Raw genomic sequence first — 22,119 nt, 5'->3', positions numbered from 1 at the left:
CACCCTATCGTGACCAATGAACGTTTTCCCCACCTACTTGGGGTTGGGAGAGAAATTAAAGTGTGTAAACATCTTCCCCTGCCAATTCTCTAAAAATTGTTTTTTTATATACTCATTCAAGGATAACGTGCAGTCGTCGGGAGGAGAGAGGCCGGATGTGACGCAGATCGGGGAAAATCCATGACCTCGACCTAGGGGGAGCCGCAAGAGCAAAGAGTTGCGGGACAAGGCATCGTTCTCAGCGTGGAAAGTGAAGGAAAGAAGGGCCACCCAGAAGCCCCTGCACGTTGATGAGCCCGTGTCGAAAGTCCCAGCCCATTGTGCCCGATTGATTGGCCCGCTTGCTTGAAATTTCTGCCCTCCTTGGTCCGTTTCAGGTCTGATCCCACTCCACCCTCTCTTCCCTCGGCCTCCCAAAGCACGCCCCCATAACCCCCCCCCTTTTCCATATAGAATTTTTGAACTTGACTCTGAGAACAAACACAGGACTGTGGTCCAAGAGCAAAGAATGACCACCCCCTGCAACGCGAGATCTGAAGTAGAGCCGGACGCGTAGCTCCACCGCCGGTGCTCAACCGCGCCAACGAAAGAGGAAGAACGACGAGAGCCTACCAGTGATGGCTCGCTGTAAAAAGACACTGGACAGACGAACCCTTTTTTTTAACATTGCCACCCCTTGACTGTCCCTTGTCAAGTTGAATTTCTCTCCCAACCACTTCATATTGATTACCACCCAAATTGAGTTTTCATAACCTTACATCGGTCGCTTTTCAATTGTACAAGGATAACTAAGATACCTTGATTGTAGAACACCAGTTATGCACATGAACATGCTGTTTAGATTTGATCCCCATGGAGTTCAGACCTCAAGTGACAATAGCCCTTATTCTGCCAGAACATTCTCTGTATGACATCATGCTTGTATTCGAACGAATTTCCTACATCGTCTAAATAATGTCCCCGTCTCCAAGGTCTGACGTATGACACAGCTAATGTAATTTTATATGCACTGCCTCCTCGCCTATCGCATTGACTACATGTGGTTATGAACGATTCTGTCAAACATTTATATTAGGATTATTTCCATCTGCCCGTAATGCATATGGGCTATCAAAGACCTCGATAGACAGCCCAGCCACATACCTCCCTTATTAGTATAACTAAAATGCCAGCTTGTACGTCCTTACCTCAGACATGAACAGAAATGAACTTACTCATGATAAAAACTGGGGACTGTGGAAAATGACTAAAATCGGTATACATAAGCGGCGTTCATTTATGTTCACCACAGCCACTGTTGAAAGTAGAGCGACAATCATGAAAACAGTAGCCACGCCATCTTGTCCCTTTTAGGCCCCATCGCGAAAGTAGGTGGCAGCCATTCTTGTGTCACGACCTCTCTGCCCACTGCACAATAGCCTGCGCGCCTCTCCCCCTCACACCCCAGCCTCGCAAGCATTCCCCCGCGCCCCGGCAGCCCCCGGTTTCTCCTGCTTGGACCATAAGCGCACCTCTAGCACGACCCTGTCTCCGAGCCACATCCCGTGCTGAACCCCCTCGCTCTTTCATCTCATTCAAAGAACAGGCCCTTCTTTGATAACCTCTTCCTCCCTGCCCGATTGTCCAGCCCAATCCCAGGCCATCACCTAGCCCGGCAGATGCAGTTTATTGCCCCCTACAGTAGGGCCCCGCCTCACATCAAAGGAGCGGTGGTTAATCAATACCCTCACACCTCCAGATCCGACCGATCGCCCCCTTTCCCGTTCCCAGCAGAATGTCCAGCTGCGCGACAACCACCACATGCTGAGGTCGAGGTGGGAACTCTACTGTAAATATGTGTGGGAACGGGGGTGAAGCGGGGATTCCGAGGATGTCTTTCCGTACATCAAGTATTGACAAGAATGTGTTTCATGTAATAAAGCAATAACCCTGTGTATAAGAGGCCAGGCCTCAAGGATGCGTTTAGAGCACCTCGAGAAGATACCCTGTTGTCTGATTTGACGTGTTCTGCTCCGTCGGAATAAACTCCTGTTTCCTGCCTTCTGTCTCCAGCGCCTGCCTCTTTGTTTGGTAATCTTGAATGGTATGAGAGGCGGCTAACGCCGGGCAAATACTGAAGGGTTCTTGGTCGAATTCGGCCCTACCTTTCAACAAGCCATCGTGCAAGCAAGCATAGCTGGGGGAGAAACAGGCTCCCATCGCCATGCCTCTGATTTGCTTGAACGGTCCTTCCCAAACTGAAAAAAAATATTGTTCAAACACCATTCAATTAAGCTAATGATAGCTTTGTTGTGCTGGTAGAATTTGCTGGGTCTCTGATCTAAAAAATACTTTACTGCCGCTACGCCCGCCTTGTGATCTATGCTAGTGTATAGCGATTCAATGTCCAACGCTATCATCAACATACCCTCAGACCAAGCAATATTTTTGATTTTAGTTAAAAAGTCACTTGTGTCCTTTATATAGCTAGGCAGGTTTTTACCAGATCCTGTAGGAAGAAATCTATGTATTGCCCAACCTGTTCCGCAATACTTCTCATAGCCGAAATAATGGGTCTTCCAGGTACTGGTACAACGGCTTTATGTATGTCATTCGATCTTTAGACCTGACAACACCGAGGCACAACCCCCCAACCCACCTACCCACTCTCCTCTAGTTCTCACCGTTCCCCCCCCGGAAGCGCTGACGCAACGCCGTGACCTTATTAAAGCGCAGATCACTACCCTGATCCTTGGCCTGCAGGAAACCCTATCCGCCCTAGGGAATCTCCAGCTGCCCGCCCCTCCCTCAGCACCACCCCTCATCCCTACACCTCTCCCTAGGAATGACTCTCCGCCCACCAACAGGTCCCTTCCCCCTTCAGGTTCCCTGCCTCCTCTCACTAAAGACTTGATTAAGTCGCGTGCAGTCAAGCCCAGAAGAACCATTCCCTTCCTCTCCACCCATGAAGTGAGCGCACTCGTCGCATCTTACGAATTCCCTCCGAACCAGCCAGCCCAGGCCCCACGCCCAAACTCCACTCCCCCCTCCTCGATCCAAGTAATCACTGGAGTGGGTAGGGTCCCGCCCCCTCGCAGAGACACCAGACCCCCATGTATCTATCCTCCGTTCCCAGAGCCAAGCCTGACAATGTGAAATCAAAAAAAGATCCCCCCATGAACTGTATGCTCATCAACAGCCCGTCCGCAGTCAAACATGCAACAGAAATAGCTGAATCCATCCTCTCTCATGACCTGGATGTAGCCTCCATCACGGAAACATGGCTAAACACCCTATCCCTCCCCACTCTGGACATGCTGGTGCCGCCAGGTTTCTCAATTATCCGCAAAGACAGGCCCATACACAGAGGTGGCGGCATAGCAATTATCCACAAAAGTGACCTATCCATCTCTGAAATTCCCTCCTGCCTGTACAATTCCTTTGAAGGCCTGTCGGTTAACATCAAATCTCCCTCACATAGCTCACGTCAATGCCATCTCCTTTATCATCCCCCAGGCAACTCCAACGAATTCTTAGCTCAGCTGTCGGATCTGATCACCCAATCCGCACTCAACAGCGACCACAGCTTAATTCTGGGCGACCTCAACCTAAGATGGAGCGAAACCAAGAACCCGCTCATTCAATCACTTAACACCTTTCTGCAAGACAACGAGATGATCCAACACTGTTCAGAGGAAACGCACTACAGAGGAGCGATCCTAGATGCAATCATTGCAAACAAAAATGCAATCTCGATTGACCACATCATCCCGGTGAACTGGTCAGACCACCACATCATGCTCTTCCATATCAACCAGCTGGCCCTATCCCTCCCACCCACTCAAGCTTCCCCTAAGTGGGTCAGGAACACATCCAGAGTCCCCCGAGACAAGCTAGAAGAAGGTCTCAGCTCACTCCTCCCGAACACGACGGAGTCCCTCTCAACCTCAGAACTCACCTCGCTCTATTATACCAACCTGGAGCTCACCCTGGATCAACTGGCACCTCTGAAACTAAAAAAACCTAGAAGCACTCCCTCAAGGTCGTGGTTCTCTACTGACATTAATGAGGAAAGAAGACCCCTCAGATCCCTGGAAAGAACATGGAGGAACAACCCCACCTCCCCCCATTGGGACAAACTCAAGGCTGCACGCAAAAACTATTACATTCATATCAAGAGCAAAAAGTCATCCTTCTTCTGTTCCACGTTAGACAATGCCAAAAATCACCCCAAAGAACTCTTCAACATCATTAAGAACCAAACCTCCATTCCAGCGGCAGATAACCCAGCGGCGTCCAAAACACATTGCGACAACTTTGCAAGTTTTTTCAATGAAAAAATCGCTAAAATTGACCGTTCATTCAGCCCGAAGCCCGCCTCCCGCTCAGAAAACTGGAGTCTTGCAACTAACCTCAACCCCACAGTAACCCCGTCCATCCGCTGGTCATCCTTCCGGCCAGTCCAGGATGAAATTATAACCAATCTTATCGCCTCCGCCAAACCCTCTTCGCACTCCATCGATCAACTGCCCTCGAGACTCACCAAAGAGATGAAGCTCACTCTAGCTCCAATATGGGGTAAAATCATTAACAGCTCCATGAGCGAGGGGTGCGTTCCGGGCTGCCTGAAAATAGGACAAGTCAAGTCACGCCACTTCTAAAAAAAAAACGGGCCTTGACCACATGGACATGAACAACTACAGACCGGTCTCGAACCTTCCGCTCCTATCCACAATTCTGGAAAGATGTGTGCTCTCACAATTAACCCAACATCTAGAAAACACCAATCTACTTGACCCACACCAGTCAGGATTCAGAAAGGGATGCAGCACTGAAACCGCAATCCTAAATGTCCTAGATGATCTGCACTTGTCACTCGACTCCAACCAATGTAGCCTCCTCATCCTCCTTGACCTATCAGCAGCGTTCGACACAGTGGATCATACCCTGCTACTCGAAGTCCTCCAGGAGAGAGCGGGCATCGAAAAGACGGTCTTAAAATGGTTCTCCTCTTTTCTCAACAACCGCACTCAAAGAGTAAAGATCAACAGCTTCGAATCAGACCCCCTTGCCATTAGCAGAGGAGTTCCTCAAGGGTCAGTACTCTCCCCACAACTCTTCTACATTTACATGGAACCCCTCACCTCACTTCTAAGGAACTCCAACATCCCCTTCCATCTCTACGCAGACGATACTCCACTCTATTTGGAAACCACTTCGATCAAGGACATTCACAGACTAAACGATACACTCATGGAGGTCCAACACTGGCTCTCAGCCAACCACCTCAAACTTAATGAAGAGAAAATGGAAGTACTCCTCATTTCAAATAGAGATGAAAACCCCCAAATAGTGGAATGGCTCAAAGCCGTAATGCCCTCAATGTCTCTCTTGCACCAACGGACTCCGCAAAATCCCTAGGGTTCACGCTCGACCCCAAACTGGACATGAAGAAACACATCTCAAAAACCGCCAAAAGTGCGTTCCTGAACTTGAAACTTCTCTACATAATCAAGCCTTTCCTCCCCCCTAAAGACCTGAAACAGGCCACCCAGGCATTAGTGCTCTCCAGAATTGACTATGGCATCGTAGTGCTGACTGGAACAGCCAAATCGCACTTGGGACCTCACGTCCACCCTCAACGCAGCAGCAAGAATGGTCACAGGAACAAAAAAATATGAGCACATCTCCCCGGCACTCAAGGAACTGAAGTGGCTCCCGATAGACCAACGAGCCAACTTCCGCACGGCTTGCCTCACACATAAAGCCCTGCATACAGGCAAACCAGAATACCTGGCCTCAAAACTCAAAAGGGCCGGTTAATCCAGGAACCTCAGAAGCTCCAACACACTCCTACTCATCCCTCTGAAATCTCAGAAACACAAAACCGCGAATAAATCCTTTGCGGGCAATGCCCCAAGGATCTGGAACTCCATCCCCCCCACATCAGAATGACCGCCTCCTTCCCGCAATTCAAGACGCTACTCAAAGCCCTCTTCCTAGAGCGCTCTGGTTCGTAGTGAGAACGCCACACCGGACTGCGAAAGCCCGCCTTCTCTTTGAACCCAGAGCCGGATGATTCGCTCCTGATCTCCGTCCCGTAAGCCGCTCAAGATGTTGATGTACTGTCTTTATGTCCGCCTGTGCTCCTTGTTCTTTTATTGCATATGTGTCTTTGATGTGAAGCGCTGTGATACCCTCTGGTCCAGCCAGCGCTATACAAAACTTCAATAAATTAATAAATAAATGTATTTTTGGTATTAGATACATAACAGGTAGGACCGGCCATTCTTTGAACATAAATTTATATTCATCTTGTGAAATTAGTCCTTCCCTGCGCCATTGTGAAAGTTTTTTTCAGTAATTCAGCGGCTTTTGAGTTTTCTTTGTGGGTAGCGGTTACGTAACAGTTGGTATCGTTGAGTTGTCGTTTGGCTTCTTTAATGTAATCGTCTTTTGGCCAAATGACTAAATTCCCACCCTTGTCGGATTTCTTGACGATGATCTCATTGTTGGTTCCTAGTTTCTTCATTAGACTGGCGTATTCACGTTTTTTATGTTGCATTTGTTTCTTCTTTTTAGTTCTTTTGCTGGTTTGTTTGAAAGTATAATTTTTTGATGTCTTCTATGACAGTCATGAAAGACATCGACCGCGTCCCTTGGCATCATAGGAATGAAGCTTGACTTGGCTTTGAAAGGGCTGATCCCAGCCCCCTTCTGTGATTTTATTTATATATATATATATATATATATAGCGGCGAGGCGGGAGGGATGTGGTCTGGGCAATGTCGGAGCGGGCGTGCACAGAGCCTTAAAATGCTGCCCCCCAGCCCCCTCTACCCCGGGCAACGCCGGGGCGGGCTGCATATATATATATATATCTATCTATATATATATATATATATATATATATATATATATATATATAGATATAGATAGATAGAGATAGATAGATATATATATATATATATTTCACCTCTCAAGTAGTAAAACCACAAGGTGACGAGACTGTGTGCTGGCCAAAGAATTTTATTTTTAGACAGCCCTCGGACGCGTTTCGCCTGACCAGCAGGCTTGTTCACCGAAGCTTCAATTCATTTCAATCGCCATTTTAAACAGTGTGCAACACATACAATCATGTGACCAAAACTACTGAGATAACGATAGTGAAGAAAGACTCGTAGTTTTACAAGTGGATTTCACATTCAATGACTTTTGTTGCAAAAAAAGAAGTTGCCCAAGAATGTGCGGACAGTGGTGATGGCTTCCAGAATGTCCTGCAACGTTGGTTCCTTTTGCTTCCCATCAGATTCAGACTTGTCGATGTGGCTGGTCCTCCTTTGGGGCTCGCACCAGGGCCTCCCTCCCATGTGTATTTCGTCAGTTTGGCCTGAAGCGCTGCCTTCAAGCTGCGACCCCCGCCATGATACATGCAGATCCCTCCGATGGGGCTTACTTGCGGCTGGTGCTGGTTACTATACGTGGCAATAGCAGTGAGATCACCAATTTCCGTCCTGCTGTTCGATGCAGCCCGTTAACAGCATGAGCACATGTCGCAGGTTACACATTTCTGGGATCCTCCGGTGCCTGGGTGTTATCAAGTGCATGCCAGGACCACTCGGAGAACGCGCCTCGGCTGTGCACCAGAGTCAAAGTTCGGGGAGGGAGGGTGCTCTTCTGAGCGATGACTTAAGGCCAGTAGGGCAGGGCTGCGATGCTAGGTAGCCGCAGCGCATTACAGCAGCGTCATGGCTAGTAAGCCCTTGTGCGTTAGGTCACAGGTCAAAAAACAGCTCCAAACCACAGCCGTCCTCGGTTATGGGCATAATACGTTGCAGGCGCACTGCTGTGCGTCAGTTCTTACAGCACAGCGGCGCTGCGATTCCGGCCCCGTGCTTCCCTGATGCACCGAGCCATGGGACGTCCTTCTGACAGCTCGACTGTCAGCCCGGCTCCGCACCTCCCTCCCGTCCGGCTGCCACCTCACCTTCATCACTCCACAGGTATTGTGTGCAGCAATAGAGACTGATGCAGGCGCCGGTTCCAAGAATCTGTGCCCACCGGCCGCTCGGTCTCACACTCAGTTCTCAGCACCCACAGTAGATTGCGGTCCTTAGATGGTAGCAGCCGCGGTCCAAGATCTCTCCCCCCCCCCCCCCAGCTTGGCCTCGCGGGATGCCCTTGTAGATCTCCCCCCCCCCCCCAAGCTTGGCCTCGCGGGATGCCCTTGTAGGCACGCAGAAATCCAGCTGTTGGAGGCAATTGTTTCAGTGATCGCACGCTGCCAAGGATATCCCCAGGCCGCGCGGCCGCGCTTCCGTCCCGTTGGTGCAGAACTTGCCGTGTACGTTCTGTACCTCCTACCTGGCCACAGGAGGTAACAATCAGCTCCGTAGCCATTCCGGTTGCAGATTTTGATATGAAATCCCCAGTTTAGGCAAAAAATTTCGGTAGTGCGGCGGATTTTATGCTCGGTCGGTGGAGCCGACTGATTAGGCAGCCATCTTGTTTTTCGGCTTGGCCACGTCCCTGTGTGGACCAGAGTTAATGTCTTTGAAAAGTACAGCACCTAGTCTTATCACCTGCACCTTTAGATGATCATTCTAAACCAAATTTGGCTACAATTAGAAGGGACACTTGAAACCCCAATTCCTAATCCTTGCAAAAGATTGGAAAAACACTGGACGTAGCATTTTTGCACTACAGGAAAAGCCACCCGCTGTGCTGTACATGCATACTCTCCTCCACATAGTTACCTTAACTCAGCCAATCGAGAAATAGCCACGCCGTTTGAGTTCGGCATAACTGCACTAACTGATTGACTATGAAGGCCAACTAAGCTGCTGGGCCAGAGTAGTCTCTCCCCGATGTGAGACCCAGCAAAACCAAGATTGCATGTGTATTGAAGCCCCCTAACCAAGGATTGACAAGGGCTCATCCCTGAAGTGTGCAGATGGAAACCCCCGCACCTGTTCATCATCAGGCAAACTGGTACAGATTTGATTCTAGTCTCACCTTTTCTTAGACTTCATGTACTAGCGCACTGGGCTTGCATTATTCTGATGTGAAATTGGTCACAAAGGACAGCTGTCACTGCCGGCTATGGACAAGCTGCATGCTGGAATTTCTTCATAGGATACATTAGACTATGGAATGTTGTCTGTTGCTCCAGTGATGAATTCATTAGAAAAAGTGGACAATGGAGACATGGAGGCTATCTTAAAGTTCAACCACTCAATAACTACAACACACAGGTAGATACAAAGGATGCAGAGAAACAGCAGCAGAAGAATATGTCACCAGGGTCGGAAATCCAAGAGAAGGAATTTTCTTTTATTTAACATCTTAAATGTGGCAGTTGGCCAACTGCGAAATGCGGCAGGCGGCAACACTACCTCCCCAGTGCTGATGTCGGCAGTTGGCCAACTCTATGGAGGGTTATAAAGGACCCTCTTGTGCTCTGCACCAGACAGGGTCCTTAATTTCTTTTTCATTATGCTCCTCTGGAAGAGATTCCTGAGCAGCCTGACTATATTTTGTTATTTTACTGCAGTGGCGATCAGCGTGCACGGTTTGCTGACATCCCTGAACCAGTGCTTGGGCTCATATCTCAGCCCCCTGAACAATGATTGCTTTGGGAGTGATACCATTGGGAAGGGGCGAATCCCCCCTTCCCAATGGTACCTATGCCCCCCCCCCCCCAGCTCTCCGATGGCATATAATATATTTCAGTCTTTCTGACTCGGGGAGGGGGGGGGCAGATGGGGGCCATGGCCGAGTGGTGACTGCCCCCACCCCAAGTAAATGGAGCAACAGTCTTTCCGGCCACTCTTGGGAGCCAGATAGGGGTAATTACCTTCATCTGTCCGCAAAGGGAGCAAAAAGCTCGCTTGGTGCCAGGGAAAGTTCGAGAGGTTCCACTGGACACACAGGATTTTGCCTTTGTAGAAAAAAACGTGGTGCAGATGTTCCACTGTGGTATTGGCCACACCCCATCCTAAAAAGGGATAAGCCAGTCTTCTTTCCTACTTCCCACTGAATGACTGGAATGTATATTTTCTAATAAAATAATGGTGTGGATCGTCCCCTTTATAACATAAGCCCCACCCTCACCCCTAAAACCTTAAGTCTTTCTGCTCTCCTGTGGACAAAAATATCCCATCCCAATGGCAAACAAGAAACATTTTATTCTTTTGGGTGTTGTTGTGACATATGGGCCAGGAGAGTGTGCCTAACTTCCGATATCGTTCCACTTGCAATGGTGAATGGCTGCACCTTTGGGCTTGGGTAGGCTGCCAACTGGAAAAACCTTCCAGACTTTACATACATCCCACACCATTTTCTGACCCACAATGACCTGCAAACCTCAAATGTGGACTAAACACACATTTTTGGGGAGTCACACATTTCCTACCACACATCTTTCCCCCAAGTCTCCTGATAAAAATGGTACCTGTAGGAGAGTGCCTCTTTTTGCATGTTTCCTCCCTACTTTTTGTCTAATGTTGATGTACTTTGAGTGTGCCCTGGGTTCCTGTCAACCTGGTAACCAGGGCTTATGTTCTTTCCCTAAACTGTACTATTTCAAAACCCAAATGGCAGCTCTCTGGCCACATGTAAGTAGTCCCTTGTAAAAGGTACCATAGGTACCAAGGGCACTGTAGCCAGGAAAGACCACTAAGGGCTGCAGCACTAATTGTGCCACCCTTAGAGGCCCTGTGCTTTTATACACACACACACACACACACACACACACACACACACACTGCTATTGCTGGATGTGTGTTTTGGTGCAGAACAAGCTTAGAGTCGACATGGCACACAGCCCTTTGTGCCATGCCGTTCAATCCACTTCCCTTTCATGGGGTAAGCCACCCCTCTAGCTGGGTGCACTATACTAGTGGTGAGGGTATAGGTGCACAAGCCTTGTACCCCTACAGTGTCGAAGTCTATTTGTAACCATTGTAAGAGCAGTAATGTCATGAAGTGTATATGGTATGGTATGGTATGGTATGGTATGGTCGTTTGTCATTACAAACTCCACAGAACCATAATGGCTTTACTGAAAACTGGGAAGTTTGATATCAAACTTCTCAGCACATTAAACCAACAATGATGTCAGTGTGGAATTTAATGAAAAATGCACTCAGAGGGCATCTTAGAGGTGCCCCCTGAAAAACGAACTAACTAGTGTCCTGGCTGAGTTGCTGCTTGCCAGCTGCCACCACCAGGCATGTTTCTGAACCCCTCGGTTGAGAGCCTGCCCCTCTCGGGGTCCTGAAACAAAGCACATTCTTGGTCAAGATGCCAAGCCTCCTCCCCTCGGATGGGCAGGGTCCACGAAGGGAACGCTTAAAAGTCTTGCCTCCTTTGTGAGCTGACCCAGCCATGTCCTGCTCCCAGCAGCTGAACCCCACTGGTTCTGACACCCACCTTGGGCAGGAGAATCAAGGGAAAACTGAGTTAGGAGGAGAGATGTTCCCACCTTTGCAAACCCCCACCCCTCAGGTGGGGGAGGCGAGGTGAAGCATAACTGTCAGTCCCCTCCATCTTGCAGATGGGGGACTCAGCCAACAAGAGAGAGGCATATGCCCCCCTCCCAGTGGTGGGGGGCACCTGTATCTACCTGTAATGCCCCTAAATATAGTATTTAGGGGCAACCCTGAACCTTGCTGCCTCAGACAAGAAGAATCAAGAAGACGAGCTGTGCTGAAGGAAGAAGAGGAGTACACCAACGGACTTGTCCCCAGCACTATCGGCCTGCCACAACCTCGACCTGCTCCAGCGAAATCCTGGTGTGTCCTTCAGAACCCGGAGGACCTGCCCTGCCTTCCCCAACCAGACTTTGTCTCCCATGATCACCCTAAGAGAAGGAAGCTATGTCATGAGGAGCACACACAAGGTAATAGCAGTTACTGCACCTGCGCATGCCAGCCGTTACTGTTCTCTCGCACCGGTGATGGAACACAACCTCCTGTAAGCCCATAATGTACATGGGTCAAACACATGGTCCAATCAGCGGTTATTGTAGATGGCAATTCAAATGGTTCAAGTACTACCAACCACGGGAAGACATGGGGTCAAAGCCTCTGTAATCTAATTGGTCAGTGGGTCTGCTCGCAAGAGGGCATTTCACTCCACTCCTGGTTCCAAGATGTGGAGCTCTGGCAAAGTGAAAGATATTTAAAGAAGTTGAGCACATGTAGAGAAGAAAGGAAACTTAAAAGATGTACAAACCCACAACAGAGGAACCGCTGGCAGTTTTAGCAATCCCCAGGCAACTGCTGTATCCTGAGGATTCCAGACCCCCCCTCAAGTTCCAGAAATAATAGATTACATTCACAAGCTCACCAGAAGTGGAGATAAATGTTAATAAGATAGACCTTAACAAAACAATGAAAGGCAAAAGTCAAAGCTACTGGCTGCTTGTAGATGAAATGGTTATGCACATTGCGAAGTCATTCATCCCATAACTTTTAAGATTGGGTGGTGGCTGATCTGATGAAAAAGAAACCAAACCAAGAATGAAAGAGGTGTGCTCTTATTTTTTTTCCTAAAGAGATTGTAGTTAATATAATCTAACCCTGGCTCCTGAATTTAGTCGGTCTTACTTAGATGAAGCACCTAATTCTTGTAAAAAAGGACGATTATGAGATAGTGACAATAAGGAGCTCAGATCTGGAATGTAATTTTGGAGAGAAAGAAAGACTGCGACCATTAGGTCATATCAATCTAGTTGTGAATTTACCTCTAGGTTTGACTGGCAGTAGCTTAAATCTGGCCATTTTCATTCAGTATATTATCAAATGCCACTCATAGTCCAGCTCACTGCTGTCAGCAAAAAGGAAAATACATATATAATTTTCGCACTGTGTATTTAATCAAATTATAACTTCCTGTTTCATTTGGCCTCTTTGCTGCAGATTGTTGAGTATACATATTACTTTGGGAGAAGGGAAAATGTTCTTTACAATAGAAACTGAACAGGGACTATGAAAAATAACCAGGATCAGATTTTTCTGAAAACACAAGGGGAACCGATTTCCCAATGCAAATGTTTGGCTATAATTATTGGAACTAGGATTGGAGCTCTCAGGTTATCTTGTTCATATGTAGTGTTTATTCTTAATTATCCAAAAACCAAGCTGTGTGTTATAACAGCTCAGTAAAACATGGCAATGCTGTTAAATAGCAAGGTCATCCTGTGTATTGAGTGGGATCCATCACTGTGATACAAGCTGCGACAATACAACACAGGCTATTATTTTTCCAGGATTCTTGTAGTTGGAAATGCGTGTTGAAATCACAACACTATATATGCAGTGCTTTACAATTTAAAACAGTCTAGTCTCCAGCCATTTCAACCTTTTCTCTATATATGAGGGTATGTCACAGGACCTTATAATATTCCATATATGCTGGCTGCCGTCTACTTCACCCAGAATTGTTGCCATCAACAGGGTACGGCGCTAGGGCTTAAAAAAATAATACTTTGTGTGGTTACACTAAGAATATCCCCTCAGTGGTCCTTTGTGGTTAGTTACACTTAAATAAACAGTAAATACCCGCAAAGGGGTCTCAAACTCAACACGGACAAGACTGAAGTCCTCCTTGTTGGGAACAACACCTCGCCATGGAACGACGTATGGTGGCCTGCTGAATGTTGCTCATCCTCTGCCCCTGGCAGACCACGTGTGCAACCTCAACATCATCTTTGACAGCAAGCTATCTAAGGAGAAACAGGTAAACCCAGTCTCATCCTCCTGCTCCACTCCACTCCTCGCAGACACCCCCAAATCTGCAGAACTCGAACCTATGCCCACACTGACCGACCATACATGCAACCTCTGCATCATCCACGACAGCCAACTGCCCGTAAAACAACAAATGTACGCAGTCGCCTACTCCTGCCTCCACACACTTCGCATGCTCCGCTAAATCTTCAGATGGGTCCCAACCCAGAAAGACGGTCTCTCAGGCCCTCATCACCAGCCGCTTAGAATACGGCAACACCCTCTACTTCGGCATCTCCACCCAGCTCCTCAAAAGACTCCAGACCATAGAGAACGCTGCAGCCAGACCCATCCTTTATCTCCCCATGCGAACTTGCACTCCCTCCCTCCTCCAAGAGACCTCTAATGGCTTCCCATCCCGAAATTATGCTTGTTCAGGATACTCCTTCATGCCTACAAAGCTCTCCACAACCTAGGAACTCCATACCTCAACCATCGATTAACTTCCACCAACCCGCTAGACCTCTGCACTCCTCTTCACTCGCACCAACCCCCTACTCTGTATTCATGCAGCTGCATTGGTGGCCTCTCCTTCTCCTACATCGCTACCAAGACCAGGCATAAAGTTGTTTTTGTATAAGTCAATTTTTTTGCCTGTAAAAAGTTCATAATCCTCACATTTATTTGAGCTCTAGCGTTGCAGAGGTGTAAAAAAAAAAAGACGCACTTTATTTAGGAATGATTGTTATATTTATTAGGCCTGGGCAGTAAATTCCGTTCCACTCGCGAAATTTGCGAAAGTTGAGTAATTTTGTGTTCCGCGGAATTGCCAAAAATTCCGCGTGCTGCGGCTTCCTTAATTTTTGCTTGTTCGCGCTATAAAAATGCGTGTTTGCAAGATATTTCCCCCCAAGCATGCAAACTGTGCTCGCAGACAGGAAAAAAGCATCGCGAACGGGCGTAACAAGAAATTCCGCATGTATGCGGAACTTTTGCGTGTTCGCAGAGATTTTTTACTGTTTCGCGGAGCTTTGTGTAGCGCGACTATGCAAATTCCGCCACCCCTAATATTTACATGGTGTGCTCGTTCATGAAAATTGGGGTTAATTGTTCAATTACTGTGAAGTATACTAGCTCTCGAAAATGGGAGTGTTTACACTTGACATAACTTTTTCGCAAAGACTAATAAATAGCTCCGATATAATGTAGTAGCAAAGTATTGACTTATTTGCGTATTGTAGTGTTATTTGGAGCGCTTTTGCAGTATTTCATACAATTCTTACTTTTGTGTTTTGCTTGCAGAGGAGGAGGATGCTGGACAACATCTTTTACCAGTCAGAGCCCTGAATGAGGTTTTCATTGGAGAATCTCTGTCATCAAGGTAGATTATACCCATAGATTTTCTGCTTTGTAAGAATGCACAGTTAATTGGGTTTCGAAGCACACAACAAATCAATCCTGACCTAGTGTGATGTTGTTTGATTGCCTTTTCTGAATTCATGAATACGTACTTGTAAGCATAGTAGTGTAAACAGAATTGTCTCAAGGTGCCTCATGCAGTAAATGTGCAAGTGATTCATAAATGGTGGGTTTGGAGGGTTTTCTGAAAGTGAGACAGCAAATTTAGCATGGTTGGGGAGTTTGAGCCTGTTTCATAACTGAGATCCAAGTATTGTAAGTGCCTTTCTCATTTGAAGCTGCAACCTATTTAAGAGACAGTAAGATTTTTCTCACATGAGCAAAGGGAGCCTACATGTGAAAGGGAGGAAACAAACTGGTGTTAAAAAGTATTGGTGGAGCTTGATTGAGAAATCTCAAGTGGTTAGGTGAACCTCAGACAGTTGTGATTTAAGGGAGCCAGAGAGAGTGCTTGCTTCAGTGTTTTGGATGTATTTGGTCTATGTGGGACTGGAATCTAAATAAGAGATGGTCCTTGCTTATCCGTATATAAAATTCATAGAGAAAGTTAATTTCTCATGGAGAAATTTGTTGGGAGATAATAGATCCTTGTTTGTGATGCATATATCTTTTACAGCCGCGGGCCCTCTTGTAAAGACTTTCCAGCTGTGAAAGCAAGAGCTAGTGCCAATGGGGGCTTGTTACTTTTTAGGTCTCGCGTAGGCAGCGCGCATGCGCTGTCTCTCCAAGACATCTTGTTATCTTTATAGCGAGGGTAATCCCGCCTGCTACTTGCCTGATTCTTGCAATTGGCTTATACATACATTACTGTAATTTCCGGGCTCCCTATTGGTTGTTGGTCCGATGCATCACTTCCGTTTTCATCGGAAGCAGCACCAACCAACTACAGTTATATTATTGCGCTGTAGGGCTTTGTCCGTTTCCTTTAGGAGCAAAGTGGGCTTTTTTTTTTTTAATCACCACAGCGCCAGCTTCATGTGCCATGGCGATTTTCTAAAAACAGATGCTCTCAATATTTATTTATTTTGTAATTGCCACGGCGCCCGCTTCATGGGCCGTGGCAATTTTAGAAAACAGATGCATGCAGGCAGCGCCATTCTTCACAGTGACTTTCAACCAGTGGCCGCCAGCTGGCTCGCTCTCCTTCTGCCAAGGTCCTAAAAACAAGAGCTGCTGCTCATCTGTGGCGAGAGCATCAGTGTGTGAAATCAGCGTTTGACTATTTTTTCAATTATTTATATTATTCTGCATTGTTATTTATTGGATGCTCTTTTTAGGTACCTGTGGTGCTGACTGTGTTCGCCTGTTTCACAAGGTCCATCATGTCTCACGTGAGATTGTTTTTCTTTGCAGACATCTCATTGAATCTGCATCTGTTCCCATAAGTCTTCAGACAGCCTCTTGAGATGTGCACGCGCACTGGGGCTCGGGAACTTCATTGGTTGTCGTCTGCGTGCAGCCGGCACTCCAGGTTCTCGCCACACTTGCCATAGAAGGGGTTGGCGATGTCCAGGTCACAGATCTGCCCTTGCACATTTCCACACACGGGGCAGCAGCCACACTCGTCAAACACCCAGCCGGGCACTCGGTGGACGTGGGGCAGAGTTCCCGGGCACATTCTCCACAGCTGTCCCCTGCTCGCAGTAGCCTTAGCCAGCCTGTGTGGTGGAAGGCGGGGTTTCCTGAGAGTCGTGTAGGACGATTAACATCATTAGAAAAGCCACCAGAGGCTTCATCTCGAGGAGGCAATGAGCAGAAGTCCACTGGCTGTGCAGAAAAGATAGCAGGACACAAAGACATCACATGCCTGTTTTAATTTCTGTGAAAATAAGTCACTTTATAATCGAGATGTAAATCAGCGTGAGAGCCCGGGCCTGGAGCGGAGATATCGAAGTCCAAAAACCTCTCAGTTCTAGTCTCAAAGAAAAACAAGACATGACTTTTTAGTGCAAAATATTCCATGCTGACAGCTGAGCTGGCACTCGGGGGGGGGGGGGGGGGGGGGGGGGGAGAACGCTGTTTGTACGGAGTGAGCCAACTTGACAAGCAGTTCTATTAAGCAAACTTTTTCAACTAGCAATGTAAGGGCTGGGGTTTTATATACACACAATGTAAAATGGGGTCTGACTTTATTCAGGTTTACGAATGCCCAAAAGACTCCTATTTAGCATTCTGTATAATACTGCCTTTAGGAGGGTCAGTCAAGTGGTGAGTATGGCCCACTGTGAATGGTAAAAGGGGCTGGACACATATTGCAAGCAAATGAATCCTTCCAACTTCCAGCAAACAAAGGGAATGCAGATTCCTTCCTGTGATCCAGTTACAGTAGATGGTTTTCTATTCAAATAATTCATTAGTTAGTAAATGCTGCGCTATAAGTGTTAATTGAAGGAAACAACAGTTAATTATGCCTTTGCTTTGACTTTCTCTCAGTGGCACTTTGGGTGCTGCTATTGTTATGTTCAGACTTCCGTATGTTAACTGGGAAGGGCTGCCTGGTTTTATACATTTTAAAATGGCTGCCCCATCGGCCTTTTACCTGAAGATAGCAGGTAGCGAGCTGTTGGGCCTGGCAGGGATGGACTGGCTATTCTGCCACTCTGACATTTCCCCATTAGGCTACAAGTTAGGGGTCTGTTTTCAGTGTGGGATGGGCTGCCATGATCCAACCAGGCCCCTTTCTCCCATTCTTGTACCCGCTTCCCATAGTTTGATGCTGGTATGAACATCTTTGCCAATGCTGATGTTGTTTTCCAATCCAGTCCTGTCTCCAGAGGAATGCACCAGAGGATGTTGATGAATGGAGGGAAATGTTAATCACCTGTGGTAATTATAGATGACTGTCGTTCTAGAAACTCATTTTGGGCTGCAAGCAAGTCCACAGTCAATGTGGGCGTTTCCCCCAGGCTTAATTGGCCTATTCAAGGCAGCGTGGTTATTAGACCCCAATCTAAGATGGCCCCACTGAAAACAACCTTCAGCATTCTTTGACATCACTGATCCGATGAATAGACCTTCCTCCAGGGTGGAGTTGTCTGACAGCATGTTGCATTCCCAGAGAACCCGGAACAAAAAAAAAGCCAACCTTCCAAGTGACCCACTGGATTTCAGTGGAACCCATAATTAAATGTAATATGCTCTATAGTATGCACTACGCTCATAAAGGGAAAGGCCTGGATACCTCCAAAAAGGGACTCAAGACTATGCACCAGCCAAGAACCATCACATCTAAACAAACAAGGTTCCTTCAGAAGCCTTAAGCACGGCAGATATCCTGGACAGTCCAGGGCCTTAGTCTCTGCAACACCATTAGCCCTCATCAAGACCTAAATAAACTACTTTCAATTTATGACGATCCTGCAAACCAAACTTTTAGAAGCAGAGTTATACCAGAACCAACTGCAGCAAGTGAAGCCATCAAACAATGCCATTACTAGGACTTTCCTTATAGCTGGCTGAACTCCAACCACCTTAACCAAGTTTTCTTTTTATTTCCTTAGATTCTTCACTCCAGGGGATCTAAATTGTATAGATTAGGGTCTGGGACTTATCATGAATAAAATAAACTGCTTCCTCTGAGATAATGTGCTTTACCTACTTGGAAATGTGGCATAACTGCCTGTTATTGAGGACCACTTCAAACCATACTCATGCAGGCCTTTCATGAGTCTTCCTTTAAGTTCTTCCAAGTTAATATGATGATGTCATCTAGGCCGCCAAGCACTTTAAAGGAGATTCATGTTATGTTATGTTACTATATTTTTATAAAGCACCTTATCACCCCAAGGTATCTAAGCACTAACAGTGGACACACAACACCTGTAGGAACACCACACCACCCACTACAGTGGCCCCCATGCTTCCAAGAAGAGCACAGTCTTCAGATTCTTTCTGAAGATAAGAAAATTAGTTTCTTTCCTCAGTTTAACTGGAAGCGAATTCCATGCTCGGGGAACCGTGCTTGAAAAAGCTCTGCCGCCCTTGGATACCAGGTTGAACCTAGGGCACATCAAATTGCATGCCTCAGTAGACCGAAAGGTCCTGTTTGGTGTATATTTAGTCAGCCGATCCTTAATATAGGTAGGGGCTGAACCATGGACCGCTTTATGCGCAGTACAAAGGCTCTTGAATTTAACTCTCTGAGCAATTGGCAGCCAGTGTAGGTCCTGTAGTAAGGGCGTTGCCCTAGTACGCCGAGGCTTATTAAAAATAAGCCTGGCCGCATCATTCATTACTACCTGGAGTCTGGCTAGAAGGTTGTTTGGTAGACCCAAATATAAGGAGTTACCATAGTCCAGCCGTGCCAAAATCAGAGCGGAGACAGCCAGCCTAAGAGTGGAGACGGACAGCAGTAGGGAAAGTTTCCGGAGCTGGCGTAGTAGACAAACACAGGTGCCTACCACCGCCGACACCTGCTGTGTCATGGATAACAGGGCATCAATTTTGATTCCCAGGCTTTTTACTGCTACCGCTGGTTCTGGACATGGCCCCAATTCAGCTGACCAGAACAGATCATTCCATGGGTTGGTTGCTGTGGTAACTGCCAGGACTTCCGTTTTGTCCGGGTTGATTTTCAAAAAATTATCCGACATCCAGTTAATCATAAATTTGAGAATGTCTTGCATTCTCAAATAGGCCGCCGATGAGTGTTCGATCTGGATCAAAATTTGCGTGTCGTCGGCATAATTATAGACCCTGCAGTCCAACTTGTTCAGGGCTGTAATCAAAGGCTGTAGATATATATTAAAAAGCAAGGGCGACAGGGCTGAACCCTGGGGCACTCCACATGTCAATTTAGCTGGATTTGACATGAGGTCAGACAGTTGGACTCGCTGTGAGCGATCTTTCAGAAAGGAGGTCAGCCAGGCCAGGGCTGTACCCCGAATCCCTAAGTCCTCAACCCGCGACAGAAGTTGACAGTGGTTCACGGTATCAAATGCCGCGGATAAGTCCAGAAGGACCAGGGCACATGGATTTCTTTTGTCAGCCTTCAGTCTCAGGTCATCCAGCACGGAGAGCATCACCAGTTCCGTGCTGGGATGAGCTCTGAAACCTGCCTGATTAGACTCAAGAAGATGGTTGCTTTCTACGAAGTATGTAAGAGAGAGCAAAACATGTTGCTCCAGGATCTTAGAAAGAAAGGGTAGCTGGGAGATTGGCCTAAAGTTCTAAGTTTTTAGGGTCGGCACCAGGTTTCTTTAGGAGGGGGATCACCCGTGCTTCCTTGAAGTTAGAGGGGACAAGTCCCTCTTCTAAGGAGAGGTTCAACAGGGTGAGAACTGTCTCTCTCTGTCTCTCTCTGCTCTATAAGCCTCTGGAGGTTGGCACTGGTTTTATGATGCCTCTGGAGCAGCATTTTGAATTTAAAAAAATCTGATGGGGTAAATGAATGAAGTCTATTCACTTTCTGCTTCACCCACGAAAATCTGCTAGCACCCAATCCCAAGAAGTGGCACAGACAACTATTGGTCTATCAATAGGAGAGGTGTAGTTCAATGGCCAGAGCTCACCTAATCTCCCCGACGGTTCCCAGCACCTTGATACCCTTAGGTGTGATAAGTTGCGCTTTCCAAATCTGGAATCTGCAAGCGGTGCATAAACACTCACTTTGTAATGATAGTCATTACTTGAGAAGCAAGGCTTGGCAGTCATTACTTGAGAAGCAAGGCTTGGCAGTAACTGTACTTATAGTCCTTGTTTGAGAAGCAACGCTGGCAGTAAAAGAGGCACAAAATGTGTGTTTACGCACTACTTGCAGGTTTTCAAAACACGTAAATAAAACCCATTGACACTTACATTGCAAATGCGAGACCTATTGCATTGCAAATGCTTGTTATTGATATGATCAGTGGATTGACGTATTATGGCAGAATTTTAGGACACTTCAAATCAGTGGTCCTCTGGCCTCCTTCTCACCCTGTTCAGGAAATTTATATGCAGTGTAGTAAATTATAATTTCTGTGCTCTTCATCAAGTGTTTTCTACTCCAGGATGTCGTTCAATGCATTGACAAGGATATTTACAGGGTCCTGTTCTTTTGGCACCAGCATTGTCCTCATGACCTGAGGTCGGACCGAAAATGAGCGATGAGCCATTGTAGGCTGAGCAGAGAAAGTGAGACCTAGAGGATTTTGAATCAAATTACCTGGCAAAGATACTTGATGTTTTATGACATGGATTGCCTATATTACATGCAGAATAATTCTGGGGCATAAATGTGACCAGCTTTTCCCTATACTCTGACTTGAGAGGCCTCTCACCCAGGTTTAACTGAGAGAAGTTGACCGTGCAGTTCAAAGATGGAGCTGGAACAGACTGTTGCCTCTTGCAACCAGAGTCTGAGCAATATTTAGTGTCTCCTCCTGCCTTACACTATCATGATTAGAAATGTTAATCAGCTTCCTCAATCTTAACAGAGAGGCAGCTATTTGCGTATTACCACTTTAACCCCCAGGGACAACAGGCTAGGGTAAAACATGTGGAGTAAAACAGTGTTGCTGAGAAGTCCCAAAATCTTAATAAGCCCCTCAGCAGATGTACAACCAACTCACCCCACAGTAAATACGCATTTTCAATATAGAAATAGTGTTGAGGCACTAGTGGTGTTACCCTGCCTATGTTTGTGCTCTTTTCTTGGTAAAAGTTGAAAAGCAATTCTTAATTCAATATACAACCAAAAGGAGGGTGCTACCAGACCCATATAGGAAAAAAACTCCTTGGCCAAGGTACAGGCCTTAAAACTGAAGTGCAGACTTGCAGATTCTAGCCTCCGCTTCATAAATTCCTCCAGGTGCCTGGTTAGATCTGGAAAGTTTGCAATACCTCTCACCAAAGTTCTATCTTGGCTCTGGAGAAACCTCTGATTTAAAATTACAAAGTTACAGAAGGTGCTGTACTAACACCAGTCCCTTTTTTCACACCCTTTTACGCAGAGCTGGAGTCTTGGGGAAATGTTCAAAAATATGTACTTTTACCATGTTCAGTATGG

General features: G+C 46.8%; 1 protein-coding gene across 2 annotated transcripts in view; it reads left to right on the top strand.

Moving 5' to 3' along the window:
* NADK2 (NAD kinase 2, mitochondrial) overlaps positions 1–22,119 on the top strand; it is a 1,023,510-nt gene that overhangs the window by 626,948 nt on the left and 374,443 nt on the right. For both annotated transcript variants that reach the window (XM_078674950.1, XM_078674951.1), the window contains exon 7: positions 15,015–15,093. In XM_078674950.1, the coding sequence (XP_078531076.1) occupies positions 15,015–15,093 (79 nt within the window). The remainder of the gene's footprint in view (positions 1–15,014; positions 15,094–22,119) is intronic.

Source organism: Lissotriton helveticus, chromosome 2_1, assembly GCF_964261635.1.
Source record: "Lissotriton helveticus chromosome 2_1, aLisHel1.1, whole genome shotgun sequence".
NCBI lineage: Eukaryota > Metazoa > Chordata > Amphibia > Caudata > Salamandridae > Lissotriton > Lissotriton helveticus.
The sequence above is the reverse complement of the archived record's forward strand: the minus strand, read 5'-3'. Positions and strand labels throughout refer to the sequence as shown.